The sequence below is a fragment of the Anopheles ziemanni genome, chromosome 2, assembly GCF_943734765.1.
Source record: "Anopheles ziemanni chromosome 2, idAnoZiCoDA_A2_x.2, whole genome shotgun sequence".
In the NCBI taxonomy this organism is placed as follows: Eukaryota; Metazoa; Arthropoda; class Insecta; order Diptera; family Culicidae; genus Anopheles; species Anopheles ziemanni.
This window is the reverse complement of record NC_080705.1, coordinates 45,352,078-45,368,406: the sequence shown is the minus strand read 5'-3', so window position 1 is coordinate 45,368,406 and position 16,329 is coordinate 45,352,078. Positions and strand designations below refer to the sequence as shown.

At 39.1% G+C, this 16,329-nt stretch overlaps 2 protein-coding genes across 2 annotated transcripts; one reads left to right on the top strand and one right to left on the bottom strand.

The window, feature by feature from the left end:
• The first annotated feature begins 7,195 nt into the window (after positions 1 to 7,195).
• On the top strand, positions 7,196 to 8,114 carry LOC131289593 (uncharacterized). The gene is made up of 3 exons (XM_058318888.1): positions 7,196 to 7,689; positions 7,750 to 7,887; positions 7,970 to 8,114. Exons 1-2 carry the CDS (start codon positions 7,227 to 7,229, stop codon positions 7,881 to 7,883), a joined length of 597 nt encoding a protein of 198 aa, XP_058174871.1. The 5' UTR covers positions 7,196 to 7,226; the 3' UTR covers positions 7,884 to 7,887; positions 7,970 to 8,114.
• Positions 8,115 to 8,139: 25 nt separating this feature from the next.
• Positions 8,140 to 16,104, bottom strand: LOC131289603 (uncharacterized). The gene is made up of 4 exons (XM_058318899.1): positions 16,086 to 16,104; positions 9,088 to 9,234; positions 8,932 to 9,008; positions 8,140 to 8,851 (listed from the first exon to the last, which is right to left on the bottom strand). Exons 1-4 carry the CDS (start codon positions 16,102 to 16,104, stop codon positions 8,480 to 8,482), a joined length of 615 nt encoding a protein of 204 aa, XP_058174882.1. The 3' UTR covers positions 8,140 to 8,479.
• Between the last annotated feature and the right edge of the window lie 225 nt (positions 16,105 to 16,329).

Genomic DNA, 16,329 nt, shown 5'->3' with positions numbered 1-16,329 from the left:
AATGTCAATTAATACAATTAATTAATACAACGAGAAATTTTGGTGTTATTCAGGTGTAAAAGAATTCTCTTCACAACTGCCCGGTCTTCTTTTCAGAATCCTTTTACCTCTTCTTTTGCAGCAGATTTTCTATGCAATCTAGGTGTAAACCGAATTCTGAAAAGAAGTGTAAAACAGTTCTGTTTACACTTTCGGTACACCTCAAAAGAGAACGCTTTTGACAACGTGACTGTGCGTTTATAACACCTATTTCTGACTATACGTGCAAAAAACCTATACCCATTCGTAGTAGATTATATGAGCTGAGTTCAGGATATCTTTTCTTTCCCATAATAATTATTTTCATGCAGGAAAATATTTTTGTTTGTTTTATTATTTTGATATATCGATAATAATATATACATTTCATCCGGTTCGGAAGGCGATGAGGCGAAACATTCAGAAATCGTCCGACCCCTCCTCTGGTTCGTGTTGGCAAACAGTGACCACGGATCGTAGCAGGCTTCTTCGATATACGATGTGCAGCACCACTACGTCATGGTCAGTGAAAACACCTAGAACGCGTTGATGTTCATTTTAAGCCGCTTCTTCCGCCTTGTCGAGACACTGACATGTGTGAAAAGCGCGGACAACTCATCATCAGTAAGAACTCTCTGCTGTGGGTTCTTACACACGTACTTATTTTCTGGCGCTAGTTAACCCGGCCCCGGTTAACCACCCCGAGTCGGTCGATCCAAGCGCTGCTATCGGACACTGGCCAAAGATGCTATTTTACACCCAGTAACAACCGATGATCGCTGCGATGTCAAACCGCCACCGACCAACTATTAACGCTTCGTTGCAGTTTCGGCGCCTGTCGCTAAGGGTCATCGTCTCTTCCTGTTTCCTGTCCTGCCCTTTTCCTATCATGTTCCACGATGTTGTTTAAAAATTTGTTCAATACACTTCACTCCGATTCCGACACCCAAACCCGCGAAAGCGGTTATTCTTAATTCGCGCTCCCGAACAAGTTGCTTCGATTTCATTAAAAACAAAACAAATTTCGACAATCGAAGGCACATGACGTTTTGTACGGAGATTGTGCCAAATACGCGATTGAGGTGTACATGCCTACCATAAATATACTTTTGGTAGGTTATGAGGTGTAAATATCAAATAATCCTACCAAAAATACACTTGGCAAGGTGGTTTTTTGGCAGACATGTACACCTTTGATGGGAAAGTGCAGCATGGTTCTCCTTGGGTAATTTCCTATCGTTTTGCCGAAGAAAACACTTATTTAACACTAGAATCCAAATTGGGATCATTTTGACCCCAACGCAGATTTCGATTTTAAATCTCGAAAACGGCTGAATATTTTTACAAAAAAAAACATACGGCTTTTCTAAAAATCCAAAGCTATATCTAAAACAAAAATTTCAGAATTTTCTGTTCGACCAGCTCCGAGAACCAACTTGACTATCCCTAGAATGCTTTTTAGGGTTTATTTTGACCCCTATTTGTAAAACGCTATAACATCAAAAAATGAAAAATACCATAAGATGGTATTTATATGTATATATATAAATAAGATGGTATTTATATATATAAAAATAAATAAATATAGGTAAAATCCCAAATGAAGCCCCCCCAGCCGAAATCGCTGTTGTGGCTACACCATTTGTGAGCGGATGCACCGTAAAGGTATGCAATTGGTGAAACGTGCCATTGTGTGAACCGTTTGAATTGAATTCTCGTTAAATTAAAGATGATGATTATACTGGAAAGGATGTACAACATAAACTCCCTCATGCATTACTTACATGAGTGTATCAACATTCGGCTACGCCATCAACCTAGGGGTGCGGTATGAGGGGGGCCCACGGGCCCCCCTTATTTCACAAATTTATAACAAACTCCCTTTTTCGGTAGACCTAGCGCAGTCCGCTCGCTGCGCTCGCTGCGGGCGCGCTGCCGTTTCAAATTCATTTCTTCAGTCCAACTCATTGGTTTATGATCTCCATCTTGCTCAGTTTTACCGATTAGTTCAAGTCATTACAGTTTCTAACGGAAATTCAACTGTTCAAATATTCAAACTGAATTGAAGTGCCACCTATTGCATACTTTCAGGCGCACATGTGGAAAAAATGACGACGATGCGGCGACGGGGGGGCTTCGTTTGGGATTATACCTAAATATATATATATAACGTAAAATAAAAGTTTACGGATTTGAAAAATCTTCAAAAATAGTGAAGTTATAGCGTTTTCAAAATAGGGGTCAATTGACCCCTAAAAAGCATTCGGGCAAGTTTCCAAGTTTCAACTAAAATATGAGTAAATTTGCATACTTTCCGAAACTTTCATGAATAGTCTCAAGCACTAATTCTCAATTCACTAAATTTCGTATTCCTCGTGGGTAAATATCGGTTTTTGCACTTAATATTCCTTAGCGGTATGGTAAGTCACATTATAACAAAAACTGTCTGAGCTGAGAATCATTTTGTTTTGCGTTTATTTCGCGTTTCTGTTGATGTAGAGCTATCAAACTCACAGGGTGACCATATTTCAGGTTGATCTTGCAGGGTGACTACTTTTTACGCGTCGAAAACTCGTTTTTCAATGGAAATGGGAAAGGGTGCGTTTTGCCTCAGGGGTGCGTATTACCCCAGCCACCCCTACAAGGAGTTAAGAGATCTAGCTCTTGTGTACATCCCGGTTGACGACAAATGTCAGTTCACCCTGATTTTGGGTCCCCGCATCCAAAAATCTGTACTTCTCCCCCCCTTAACTCTATGATTAGAAATGAGAATGTGTGCGTTGGTCGTTTTCTTAGGGAGAGAAAAGGTGCGAATGCGTCCTATGTATATTCTATCCTTTGCAACCATGCAACACCAAACTATCGCCAAATGCTTACTGTGTCGTTATACGCGTATACGCACGTCCTTACGTACGAATAGTATTTGAGATATGTGAGTGTGTTTCTTGATGGAGCGACCACAGCATCATGTATTTGCGCATTCTGGTCATAGCAATCTCAGAGTGCAGGCGCAAGTGCATTGAGCATCAAGTGTTATGATCGTGCCATTAATACTGCTGAGGTAAGAACAAACTAATAAACGTATGGAAATGATGGAAATCTAGGTATCAGTAACATTCTAACTTTTTTTACTTTTAGAAATGAAAAGCAAAGCTAAAGAATGCGTCGAATGGTGCATGAGCTGGATCGCATATGCAGTTAAGAATTGGATCTTTCTGGGACGACAAGTCCACTGCAGAGGCCGGATCTCTACCCTGGTAAGGCTGGTGTCATTGCTTTACCGCACGATGTTTTGTCGGACGACAGGTCCGCCAATTTTTCTGTAATTTTTTAAATTCTAAGACGATTAAATGAATTTTATTATTTTTCTTAGATGAAAGGCACAACTCCGAGTTTATAAAGTCCAACTTTGTTGACAGATAAAATCGGATGCGTCCATCCGATAAAATCAAATGATTTTGATTTTGTCGTGCGGAGAAATCGTGCGAACCTTGCAGCTGTCAAATCCCATACATTTTTGTCTGTCAAAAGATCGTGCGGTAAAGCACTGACACCAGCCTAAGTCAGAAAACAGTGTGATTGCAAATATCCGAATAATAAACATCCGATGACTTAATTCTCAAAAAGCAAATGTGTTGATTTCACCGTAGCATTCTGCGGGTAGAAGAAAATATCACATTCGTAGAATATACCATACACACACACACCTACACGCGAGCTATTCTCACCCACACCACCAAGCAAACCAATGCAAATGTGTGCGGCAATACATGGGCGATCCGTCAAATTTTGACTTGCTGGGAGGTTGCTGGGACTCTTGCTGGAAGTACATGACAGCAGCAGAAAATTTGAATTTCTGTCAACCGGGATGTGTCATAGAATATTCTAAATTTTTCTTTGTCCATTAATATGAATGCAATGCAAACGTATTCAAACAACATAAATTGCTACAAACGAAATAAAAGCGTAAGTTATGCAGATGTGTAATTTACATATTTATTCGTGTGGTTGTACATCTCAGTAAACCCAATCTACTGTCAAATTTTGAAAACCGCGTATCTCCGAATCCGCGTAAGTCGAGAACCGCGTAACTCGAGAACAGACTGTACCTCTGATCTACATGACTCTTTTGAAACCAATTTCACACTACCATAAATCAGAGTAAGCTCTCTCATATAAACGGAATTCGACATAGGTGAAAATTCTGTCAAAATCACTTTTTTCACCTCGGTTGAACTGGTCAGTTAGTGATGTGGAAATTAAATTCCTGCCCGGATTAAAATCATTCGAGGTAAAATCCCAAATGAAGCCCACCCCAGCCGAAATCGCTGTCGTGGCTACACCATTTGTGAACAGATGTACTTAAAAGGTATGCAATTGATAAAATAAATGCCGTTGTGTGAACCGTTTGAATTGAATGTCTCGTTAAATCAAAGATTATTACTATTAAAGTTTTAGTTTAAACGCCCAGGCCGTATTAATGCTTCTTCAGCATTATTGCTTGTCTTGCTCGGTTACTCAGAGCCTGATACTTGGCCTGGCAACCGCCCTACCGAGCAAGGCGTATAACATTTACTACATTTATTAATTACACGAGACTACGAATAAGGATTAACATATACTAGTAGCAATGGATAGGATGTGGGAGGCTAGGAGATATAAGGGTAGGTAGAGGAGAAGGTCAGAGAGTGATCCCTCTGTCCCAAGATGTCACGGATGGGAGTCGCAGGGACTCTTCCAGCCGCTCGGACTGCGGCAAATAGTTCGGGTCTGGCGGCTTCAAACTCCACGCTCGACCAGAGGAGATGGTCTATGGCATGTAAATCAAAGATTATGGTTTTACGGGAAAGGATGAACAACATTAACTCCCTCATGCATTACTTGCACGAGTTTATGAAAATTCGGCTACGCAATCAACCTAGGAGTGCGGTATGAGGAGGGCCCACGGGCCCCCCTTATTTCACAAATTTATAACAAACTCCTTTTTTCGGTGGACCTAACGCAGTCCGCTCGCTGCGCTCGCTTCGGGCGCGCCGCCGTTTCAAACTCATTTCTTCAGTCCAACTTACAGGGTTTGACAGGCCAACATACAACTGGGGCAACGTTCCTTCTAAATCGCACCTTCTTTCAAAACAATAACAAAATTGAAGTTCTAACGTCAACTGGCTTATCGATCAGCATCACGCTGTAACTCGACACGGAGGGCGTAACCGATCAGTGTCAAAAAGGAACTTGTCAATGAAATGAGTGTTCTAGACATGGCAGAAAATCCCATCGCTTCTGACGTTTCATATGGTAAGTACTTTTTCATTGGGGTTTACCGGTGTCAACATTTTTAAAACCGTGATTTTTTCGCGCGCTTTTTGTACATCTGGTTTCACATGCTTGATGAAATTGGCAAGAGTTGGAAAAGTGTATTGTCAAGCTTCTAAGTTTTTCGTGTTAAACTACAATTGATCGAATAATGGAAGGAGAAAACGTCGTCCATGAGATCTTAGAAATTGAGATGTTGGATAGCGAAGAAGAAAGCGAAGGTTTGTGTGAATTTTTATATATTCATGAACAAACATGAATTACTTAGGTGTAACCATACGGTCTATGTTTTTAGCAATGCTGAGTGCCGCAAGTGTAACAAGAGTACCACGTGGAAAAATTAAAACGACATCGGACGCAGACCGCGAGCGAGTAGTAGATGCGAACGCTCTGGGCTACACGCCCACCCAAATTTTACACGACGACGAATTTTGGACGACGTTTTCTCCTTCCATTATTCGATCAATTGTAGTTTAACACGAAAAACTTAGAAGCTTGACAATACACTTTTCCAACTCTTGCCAATTTCACCAAGCATGTGAAACCAGATGTACAAAAAGCGCGCGAAAAAATCACGGTTTTAAAAATGTTGACACCAGTAAACCCCAATGAAAAAGTACTTACCATATGAAACGTCAGAAGCGATGGGATTTTCTGCTGTGTCTAGAACACTCATTTCATTGACAAGTTCCTTTTTGACACTGATCGGTTACGCCCTCCGTGTCGAGTTACAGCGTGATGCTGATCGATAAGCCAGTTGACGTTAGAACTTCAATTTTGTTATTGTTTTGAAAGAAGGTGCGATTTAGAAGGAACGTTGCCCCAGTTGTATGTTGGCCTGTCAAACCCTGTATTGGTTTATGATGTCCATCTTGCCCAGTTCAACCGAATCATTTCAGCTTCTAACGGAAATTCAACAGTTCAAATATTCAAACTGAATTGATGTGCCACCTATTGCATAACTTTCGGTCTCAAACGTGGAAAAAATGACAACGATGCGGCAACTAGGGGCCTCATTTGGGATTTAACCTCATTCGATTCAGATTCGACTGCGATCCGGATCTCCGAATCCGAAACCAAAGGGATTGTTATTCGGGTGTGTTCATTCCAAACAAAACGCCTTGATTTAATTATAAAAATAAAGGAAAACTTTTACAATCATTCTTAGTTTTGTTTATATGTTCAATTTTCAATGTTTTGTTATTTTCAGAGTATATTCACAGGGGGTGCCCATGGCTCAGTGGTAGCACGAGGAAACACCATGCCACAGGTGTGGGATCGAATCTCGAGTCTGGCACCCCCCGGTATTACGAACGGTTGACCATCGAAACCAATCGGTTTATCGTCATTCGGTCACAGAAAACTCTTTGGAGAGATGCCTTGACCCACTAGGGGGGATGTCGAGCCACATAAAAACACGTAATTTTCATCAGTTTAATTTCAATTTTTTTTTGGAATATGTAATATGGAAACAAACCAACAGTTCACTCAATTGCCTCGCGATAGCCGTCAGGGTTTCATAGATAATATCACGTCCTCATTAAAGTTAACTGAACAGTAAAGGTAACCGTTTAAACTAGCTCCGGCAACTAGATAACGCATCTTTGTTATATGCTTTTATTGGTAAACATAACTAAGAATGATTATCAAACATCGATTTTAATATGGCTACCATGCCCATGTTTTTGACTTCACCTTTCTTAGCACCTGAATCAAATCAAATCGAGTTCCAAATGAATCAAATTTGTTTCGAATCCATCAAATTGGAATCAATCGAATCCGTGAAGGAATAGAGTCTTCGAATCACCCGAATACTGTCAACAGCATCGTACAACGAAAACGTAAACAAAATCGTTTCTTTATGTTGATTCGTGCATTAAGTTTGTGGTGAACACATGATGGCAACAACACCAGATCGTCAAACTGTAGCCTTGTCGAGGTTGAAATCCCCACGAACGCCTTCATCTCCGGGAACCGTTGCTTCTCTAAAAGTCGTAAATGCTGTTACAAATTTTGTAGAATTTCATCGAAAATGGTGCCAAGCCGTTGCCAAAGGGTTGCAGTTTTGCAATGCAATTCGGAATATAAAGAACAATGTGTTTCGTTCTGCGAACAATGAAGTTGCATACCCAGAAAATCTCATATTGCATTGTAAGAATTTAATAGTGATGGTTTCTATCATGGAAGATGTTATCGCAAATGCTTTTTATATGGTCGTACAACTTAAATCCCTGAAAGAGTCCTTCGAAAACGATTATACCATCGGTCGGACGTGGAATTTTGCGCAAACGGTTAAAACAGTAGAAATGTCCATTGTATCATACGAAAAAGAAATAACCACTAGGAAATACATAGCAGGTAAGAAATTCCGATGAATTGAATAACCCATCAACAAACTAATGTTGTTCTTATGTACAGAAAATATTGGACATGCCCTATCAACCGAACATTTGGATTTATTTGTGTCCTGTTGGAATAACACAATGGATGTTGAGCGGAATCGAGAACTTTATATTCACATGATGTTTTACGAATTTAGACTGAATGAATAAGAAGGTAATTCCGATTGTGATATCTCGTAACTTATTCAAAAACAGAAGAACATCTAACTTGACTTGATCTTTTTATTTGCTTACAGAACTATTATCACAAAAAATAAAACAAACTTTGGAGTACGATCTGTTCCGTAATCGTTGTGCGCAAACACTTTTCACCGTTTGTTTATTTTTACGTTATGTTACCATTTAATTGGTAATGAATAGTAGGATTCCTGTGCATACCCACCTTTAAATGTTTGCTTAGTAATAGCCACCTGTACAAACAACCGCTCAGCTTATCAGCAATTTACGGGCACATTGCTACGTTCTAGTAATCTTCGCCAGTACAATATGGCATCGTTAATACTGTACATCTTAAGATAAGGTATTCACAATCCCAGTTCGTTGTGTTTCTGAATTTTTCATGAGTCTTACGGGGTGTCCTCGCTATTTAACAAACTAAATAATAGTAAACCCGAACACAGCCAATGCTATACATTCGAGTCCTGAATAGCATTTCAGGAAATGAAGTTAGCTTAAGTAGTAGTAGTATGCTAGGAAGTTAGGATCTCGACTCGAGAGAACACTCCTATCATTCAGAGTGAGCAAGATCATTCTGGGTCACGATGATTGCAGCTCGGTACAACGGCATTTGGATCAATTGGTCCTTCATAGGGCGGTGGTTTTTCCGCGACTTGTTTTTCGTCGACTACACATACCGAACAATCTACCGTTGGGTGCGTTGCATCGTTTTGATCGTGCTCGTCTATTATGCCGTTTCCTGGCGTGTATGATGAACAAGCATTCGTTGATGGCAAATAACTTGTATTGGTTACATTTGGTGTCATTGAGAGGTGCAAAAGAGCGGCAGGATCCAGCTTTATTGCATCATCATAACTTGGAGGCGCTGTTGCCACTGTGTCGTAATCAGGAGGCTTTTCCCTTCGTCGCTCATCGTTTATTACAAGTACCGGATCGTCGTTCTGCAGTAAATAGAAAATAAAAAAATAGTATAAAACTTTTCTCATCAAATAGCAAACGGCCTCTTCAGTCTGAAACATACCTCTTCACCATTCGACGATGGTCGATTGGGTGTCTGAAGCCAACAGCACATTGCTGCACATATCAAACAAGCTCCTGCTGTTCATGCCGAAAAGATGAAATTAAATGTGGTGACTCAATGGAAAGGCTAGCATCTAGCTAATTATTGATAACTTACCCAAAATACACGCCACCCCGGCGTATCTAACTGGTTCTGAATAGTTTTCTGCTAGTCCCAACCAATTGACTAGAGCACCGACGCATAACAGCATCATACCGTATCGGTATGGACGCTGAGTTCGACGAGTTTCTTCCAAGGACATTACTGTGAATTGCGATACACAAAATAATTCCTTGTGATTATTTTATGAATACGCCTACTATGCAGACAATGTTCAATGTTTATTTAAATGCTGTAGGTCCCCGTGGTTTTTATAAGGTTCAACATTTGTGAAGTGGAATTAATGAACTTTTTGAAAGTATCTTCCTAAGGTTCTAATCTATGTATTACAATGATCGGATACCGTTTGTTACTTCGTTGACATTTAACCTGTATCGCAGAGGTATAATCCTAATTAATCCATGCAAAACACATAACAAATCTCTTCGTAATAGAAACATCCTCATTTGTTTGAATGTTGCCAACAAAAAAACTCTGTTAAATAAGTCAAAAATACTTATCGGACGCGTAACATGCCTGAGCTGGTCATTATTATCTTTCCTGTTTTGTGACATCGCAGTGTAAACATCGATTGCATCATTGGGACATGCAAAAGATCGTGATACTTTGGTGGAAAGAGAGGTTCACTTTGCTTAACATATTAGCAAGGTTTAGTGTACGTGATAAGCATGAGAATTTGTCTCGTTTCTAGACCAGGCGGATAACCTCGGTCGTGAATATTGGTTTAGGGGTGAAGTGGCAACCTGGATAGATAAAGATGGTAACAGCATCTTCCGCATATCATTTAGATTGCACGACAGTGCTAATGACATACTTTTTTATTTAAGGGTAAAAAATATAGCGAAACAAATTGACGGGCAAAATAAACATTTCTTTTAATGGCACAGTTATACATTTGTTCAGAAATATATCTATTACTACCGTTTTCGTATAATCGATAAAATGCGAATTATTACATACAATTTTAAATACCTTCGAAAGTGTCGAGGAAATTATTGTTACCCTTATTCACAACACCGTATTAGATAACCATGTTTGTACATGTTAAGTGTTAGCTCGAAATAGCTTTTACAAAATGAATATGCACGGTATCATGCTTGTGTGGTTTTTGACGATTTGTTGTATTGTTTAACAATTTCCCTCTTTTTAACGTGATGGTACGAAAAAATTTCTGGCAGGAATGGTTGGAACAATGTTCTAATTTTATTTAAAAGACAATAATAAAAATACTACTATTCCCCCAGTTTCCGAATACAAATAAAATACTGACTATTGTTATACTTTATATGCGTAGTACAAATAGTGCGTATTACTATGCTTCAACCACGCAACGTCACGTAAATTACACAGGGATACTTTTGTATTCTGATATTCTTCTATTTTAAAAGCAGCTTTTAGCGGCAAAGCTACAGATAAATGTGCCAAACTATAAAGTGTTATAAAACAGTTGCGTTTGTTGTAACTTGCACCAGTTCTTACTCTAGCCAACAGCACTCAAATATTAATGTTTGACTGCATTTTTGCATCATATACCTTCATGGATCAATTTTAAGGGCATCGTTAAAAAAATGTGCTCTTTGGTTTGAGAGGTTTCCGTATGGTGTGGTCATCAAAGTAAAACAAAACGCATACTAGACGATTAACTATGTAGAGGCGAGTTTCATGCTAGACAACAACTTATAAACCGGTTAACCTTGCGTTGTGAAACTACCGTCAACACGGAAGCAGTATCAAATTTATCTCCAAATTTAACAAAATCGGCAATCACGACGACCTACTGCAGAGAGCTTTTATTTATACGGTTCGTTGGAATTCTTTACATAAAAGCTACGAAACAAAATCTTTGTAAAGTATCCCGAAAACTAAATTTAGTATGACGACTGTGTTGCTCGATCACAAAATGTAATTATTACACCAAAACGAATTCCGAAGGCATAAGTCGACATTTTCGACTTATTTCGACATTTTTTGCAAAAAAAATGGAACCCCCACGTGCGCACTGTTGCTGCTAGTGCGTGATTTTGAATGTCTGAAAAGCATACAATCGAAATAAAACATGTGCGCACAATAGACCACAAATAATGTATTTAATTGCATCAACAATAACTATTTTATCGACTATCACAACTTGCATCGATAACGCCTGCCACTACACACTTTATAATATTAATATTTTTCCAACAGTAAAACATATGTGTAATTTGCATTGAACGATTGTGCGAGGGGAATTTTCAACTGTCCCGAACTTCGTCGGTAAATGGGCAAAGCAACGGGATAAATTCGTTGATCTCTTAGTTTGGTTCTAGTTAATCGTTGGCTCGTTGAATCGGTCTAATAATAGAATATGCTTTAAACTACACACACGTTCCTAGTACTTACTGTAGCTGAACAATTTCTTAAAATGTTGTTTCCTGCTTGAAGTGCAGATTTGAAAATCCCTTGTCAAGTTCTATTGCAATAAAGCTTTAGTTCAAAACAGGCACAAGTTATTTTTCACCCGATGCAACGAACAACAAAAATCACTGGTGTCACAATAAGTTCGCGGGCACAACATCGTTTACGCTGGCCCTTCTCGCTACTCACAGAACGACACAATTAACGCGATCATCAAGCGACTGACGTTCGTCACTGTGGCGCAATATTGTGATACGTAGGCGCCCCGCGGGACTACAATCCGATTGAACGAGTTTTGTTTTTCGATTGCAAATGTGACGCCCGCGCTCTGGCCACTAATCTACAGACAGGCAGCTATAGCAAGCTACGCATACCAATAAGCTCTGCTGTGCGAGCATGAACTTGAAATTCAGACAACGTGTAAACCCAAGAAACAACAATTATAAAAACAACACCAACACTCGCTGACTTAACACCACTACCCGCTCGTCGATAGAAACGGTTTAGGAAATATACTTTCAGTAGACTTGGCTAATGTTTCGAAGCCATCGTCATGGTAACGGTTGAACGTGCACACACACACCCATTAGTTGCAGCAGATGCCTTCGAATTGCGATCAGTGTGCATATAAAAATGCGTTTAGACAGGCACCGCTATATTAATGGCAGATCTAATGAATTTGTGAGAAACTTGCCATAAAGCACAGCTCTTTTGTCCATCGTCTCAAATTTTTGTAAAGTTCAAATTGTTTCTACAAGCATGTCACGTACGTATTGATCTTTAAACTAGACCATATCATTATACATTTTGTATTGATTTTTCGGAATTCACAAACATTCTTGTTAGGTCAAATTTGCCGTAAAATTAGTGGTTCACGTGTTAACGGCATCCGGCAAGCAGACAGGTTTTACAATTCTGCACCAAAATTTGCCATAGTTAAATGCTTATGCCAGCAACCAATAAATAGTATGTTGAATTGCTTGAATTGAGCCCAACATACACTTTCAGTCCAATTTTGAAAAAAACCTGTTAATAACTTTTCATGGTAGGCATAACCCAAGCTGTAAGTAAACATGTCGTTTGTATGACCGTGAACTTCGACGAGGCGCCAATCCTTCCTAACGCACGGACAACGGCCACGTTGTTACATGCACGGCTGACACCGATGGATACACATCATAACCACCGGTTTTTAGCAATGGCGGAAGTGTAAATATTCATGGAACTAGTTTATCTTCTCGATTGTTCTGTCATACGTCACAGACATTGTGTAATATTTGTTCGTAGTACCGGGCTTTACTTATGATTTTGTAAGTTTTTCATTAAGCATTGTATAAACCTTTATACTCTAATATTAATCGCACTACTTGATTGAACACCGCGAGAATGCGGAAAAATCTCATAATTATAAGGTTTTCGTCATAGTAACTAAACGTCTTGAAGAATTCGACATTCCCTCTTTCGACGATCGATAATACCAACGCGCAGCATTTTAACATCTTGGCTGCCAAACTGTATTTAGAACATTACGTCTAGTACACTCATTGTTGATAAAGTTTGATTGTAAAGTAAACCAACGGCTTCAAAAAACAAAACTATGATCAAGAATAAAAATGAAAAATAATGTTTTGTGTATCCATATAATAACGTTTTGTATAATATTTACTCATATTATCAAAAAGTTGAAATAGACAAAACATCAAAACGGCAAGATTGAACTCACACCGACTTTCTTTTCCAGGAGTAAAGAGAAAACAATCCATCAGAGCTGGATAAAAATCCAGCAAGGATTGTGTTGTGTACCGAATATTGCCGGTCTCTGACCAATTCGATCGCGAAATATAACCTTCAAGATAACGCTCTTCCTTTACTTTGTCGTCTATGACTACAGTTTATTTTTTTAAAGTGTGCACGTTTTGGTCGTCAATAATCGAAAATAATACAATTCATGAAAAGTTCACCGTGTACCATGTTTCATTTCTTCCCGTTAAAGTGCACATTGTGAACTATGAAGGATAATATACAGTCGATCATAAAAAGTAAAACGAGTACAAACACTCGACAGCAACCTTAAGTTCAACGGTCAGTCATTATCAAAGAAACGAGTCCGTTAATGCAGCCTCTGAAGCCGGCTTCCTATAAATAGCGATCGGTACTAGATTAACGGCATGCTGCAGGTCTAGGACATGGTTTGAACTTGTCTCGGTCCTTTATACCTCGCAATCTGTTAAGCCGTCACACAAATGAGCATTCAAAGTTGCAACCGACACAATTCAGGCTGGTTGAACGAGTGATAACTTTAAACTTTAAACCTAAAAAGTTTCCTTTTGAAACGATTTAGGATTCCAAGACACAGGTATTAAATTCAAACAAATACTTTATGGAAGCAAGCCGTCACTTGTGCTAATAAACGCGCAATGTACAATAAACAAACGGCAACAATTTTTTAAATACCCAATTGCGTGCTGCTGAATTTGTTGATCAACAGTTTCAAAACTATAACCCATTCTGGCGCTCTTTAGTTGATAATATAGCCCATGGGCATGTGGGCACAATAGTCTTATGTAGTGTTAGTGTAGAGGAAACACGCGACTTCACTGTGTACAGCACATGCTTTCAAATAGCTGGGATGAATCACGTAAATTTCACTCACTCATGTTATCCATGTTATGTAGAAAAGCAATTGAATATGCACTCTTTCAGTAATTCCCACTATGCGTAATCTTCGCAGTAAGAGTCGTATACCCGCTTTAGTGACGACGTTCAATGCGATAGAAAAATAAGACTGAACTCTGGCAACGTCTGTTGTTGGTCGGAACAGGAATTTTATAGATTCAAATGCAGAGAGAAAGAGAGTGAATGAAATGAGAATAAGTGTGAGATAGCGAAAGAGAGCGCGAGAGAGAAAGAAAGCGCGAGAGAGAGAGATAGATAGAGAGAGAGAGAGAGAGAGAGAGAGAGAGAGAGAGAGAGAATGCGGGGGACAAACATTCACGGATTTCGTCTGAATGTTGTCTTCTGTGGTCAAGGTCATGAGATTTGCGGTATCGTATGGTGATTTCACTTAGATTAACGCATTTTGAAAAGATCTTAAATATATCAACAACTATTTCTATGCGCTTTCGAATTCAAAGTTCTATTTTGAATGTTAAAAAAATCTTTTGTTCCGATTATTTCAAACCACATCTTTTCTTATGCGTTTAGTAATAGCCTATTACTAATAGGTATTATATGGAAAGGATAAAAAGCAAATACAGATATAGGGTTCCATTTACGTTTGATAACCATATGGATATGGATGGAACTTCATCGCTTATAATTGACACAACAGGTACACGCGGTTAACCGAGCTGCGATGACTCATCTTGGAGGCTGAAGTCCCAACGTACAGATGGAAACTGAACTGATGAACGAAAGCACTCTATTCAAGCTAGCACTATACAAAACAAAGATATCGAAGCGTCTCGATAAACTCTCAGAGGAACTATAGGATACATGTGGATTCATGTACCTGAATTCAGTAGTAGAAAAAAAATAATAAGAGGTAAACCAAGTGACATTCCCTACCTAGGCAGCAGCTTAATAGGTGAGGATTCAGCCACATAGGAGAAGAGTAAACATCTATACGATGTGGAAAACCATGCTGAGGTTTTACACGACAAGTCTGTGGGGGCCAACAGACGTTGTATGACAAACAAAGTGAGTGTGCCGAGAAATAAAGTATAATTATAAAATCAGTACATTGGCGGCCTTGGGGACATTGACCGAGAAGAAAAGCAGCGTGTATAGTCAGGAACGCATATGCTAACGGTACTTTTACCCTTTTCTGCGATCGCGATATACCGGCCAATTTTCTTGTTTGATACACATCTACGATTTTGGAACAGCTTTAATGCAATCAATGCTTAAGATAACTCTGCCTTGGGTAAGTTGGGCTAACTTTTACAATTCATATTCTTATTCTTAATAAATAAACTTTAGGCTTTCCAACATTTTCAGGTGTTAGTAACGCAAATTTATCCCGAAACATGTTATCTTTATCGCGTCACGAGACCGCATTTGGCGTGTTATCAGTAGTTCTTCTCCGCTCCACAAAACTCAAGAATCAACTTCTCCCCCATTACGGACCACATTTCATCACTAATTACATACTAAGTGAATTACTACAAAATAATCTTCAAATATCACTCCTTTCTCATGCGAGGGCATCTTCTATCAGACTCTTGGATATTCAAATATTTGGAGAAAGATAACAGCGGGTTGTGCAAGTGATTTATATTTTTTCAACCCATTTTTGTATGCGTGCCCTATCTGCAATGTGGTGCTTTGGTGAAATTGTGTAGCATTTTAAACTCTTGTGGTGAGTGTAATGTATCTTGCGATTTGATGTGTTTGCATTTATTATTATCGGTGCTATCTCCTCCATACGGTAAGGCGCAGTTTAACAAAGCAAGAACCGCGATAGAATGCACAATAAAACGAAATAATAACGATTACAAGTCACAGAGGGATAAGAAGGCATTCTCCCATTTCTAGAAAATACTGGTTTGGACTAGATTATTCTGGTTGAAAGCTCCATTTTACCGGTGTACAACACTTACCTCTGACCCTCAATTCCATATTTTATACGGATTAATGAATACTTTTACAATCAACCGACTTTGGGAGCGTTCAAAATTAAAAACAAAGAGCTATTAAAATACAAACACTAACATACGAGCCGAAAATCCCAACGATCGATAATTAGACAACAAAACGTAGAGTCCTATAAATGTCCGTTACAAGAGCGATCTTGTTATGATTGGGTAACCAAAACTATCTGAGCAGATACTTCCGAGTGATCTT

What these genes read in the sequence shown, in the direction of transcription:
- LOC131289593 (XM_058318888.1), top strand. Translation starts at nt 7,227, where the DNA reads ATGATGGCAACAACACCAGATCGTCAAACTGTAGCCTTGTCGAGGTTG. An exon ending in CACTAGGAAATACATAGCAG is followed by an intron (nt 7,690 to 7,749) that starts GTAAGAAATTCC and finishes TCTTATGTACAG; the next exon opens with AAAATATTGGACATGCCCTA.
- LOC131289603 (XM_058318899.1), bottom strand. An exon ending in CGGGGTGGCGTGTATTTTGG is followed by an intron (nt 9,009 to 9,087) that starts GTAAGTTATCAA and finishes CGGCATGAACAG; the next exon opens with CAGGAGCTTGTTTGATATGT. An exon ending in CATCGTCGAATGGTGAAGAG is followed by an intron (nt 8,852 to 8,931) that starts GTATGTTTCAGA and finishes TATTTACTGCAG; the next exon opens with AACGACGATCCGGTACTTGT.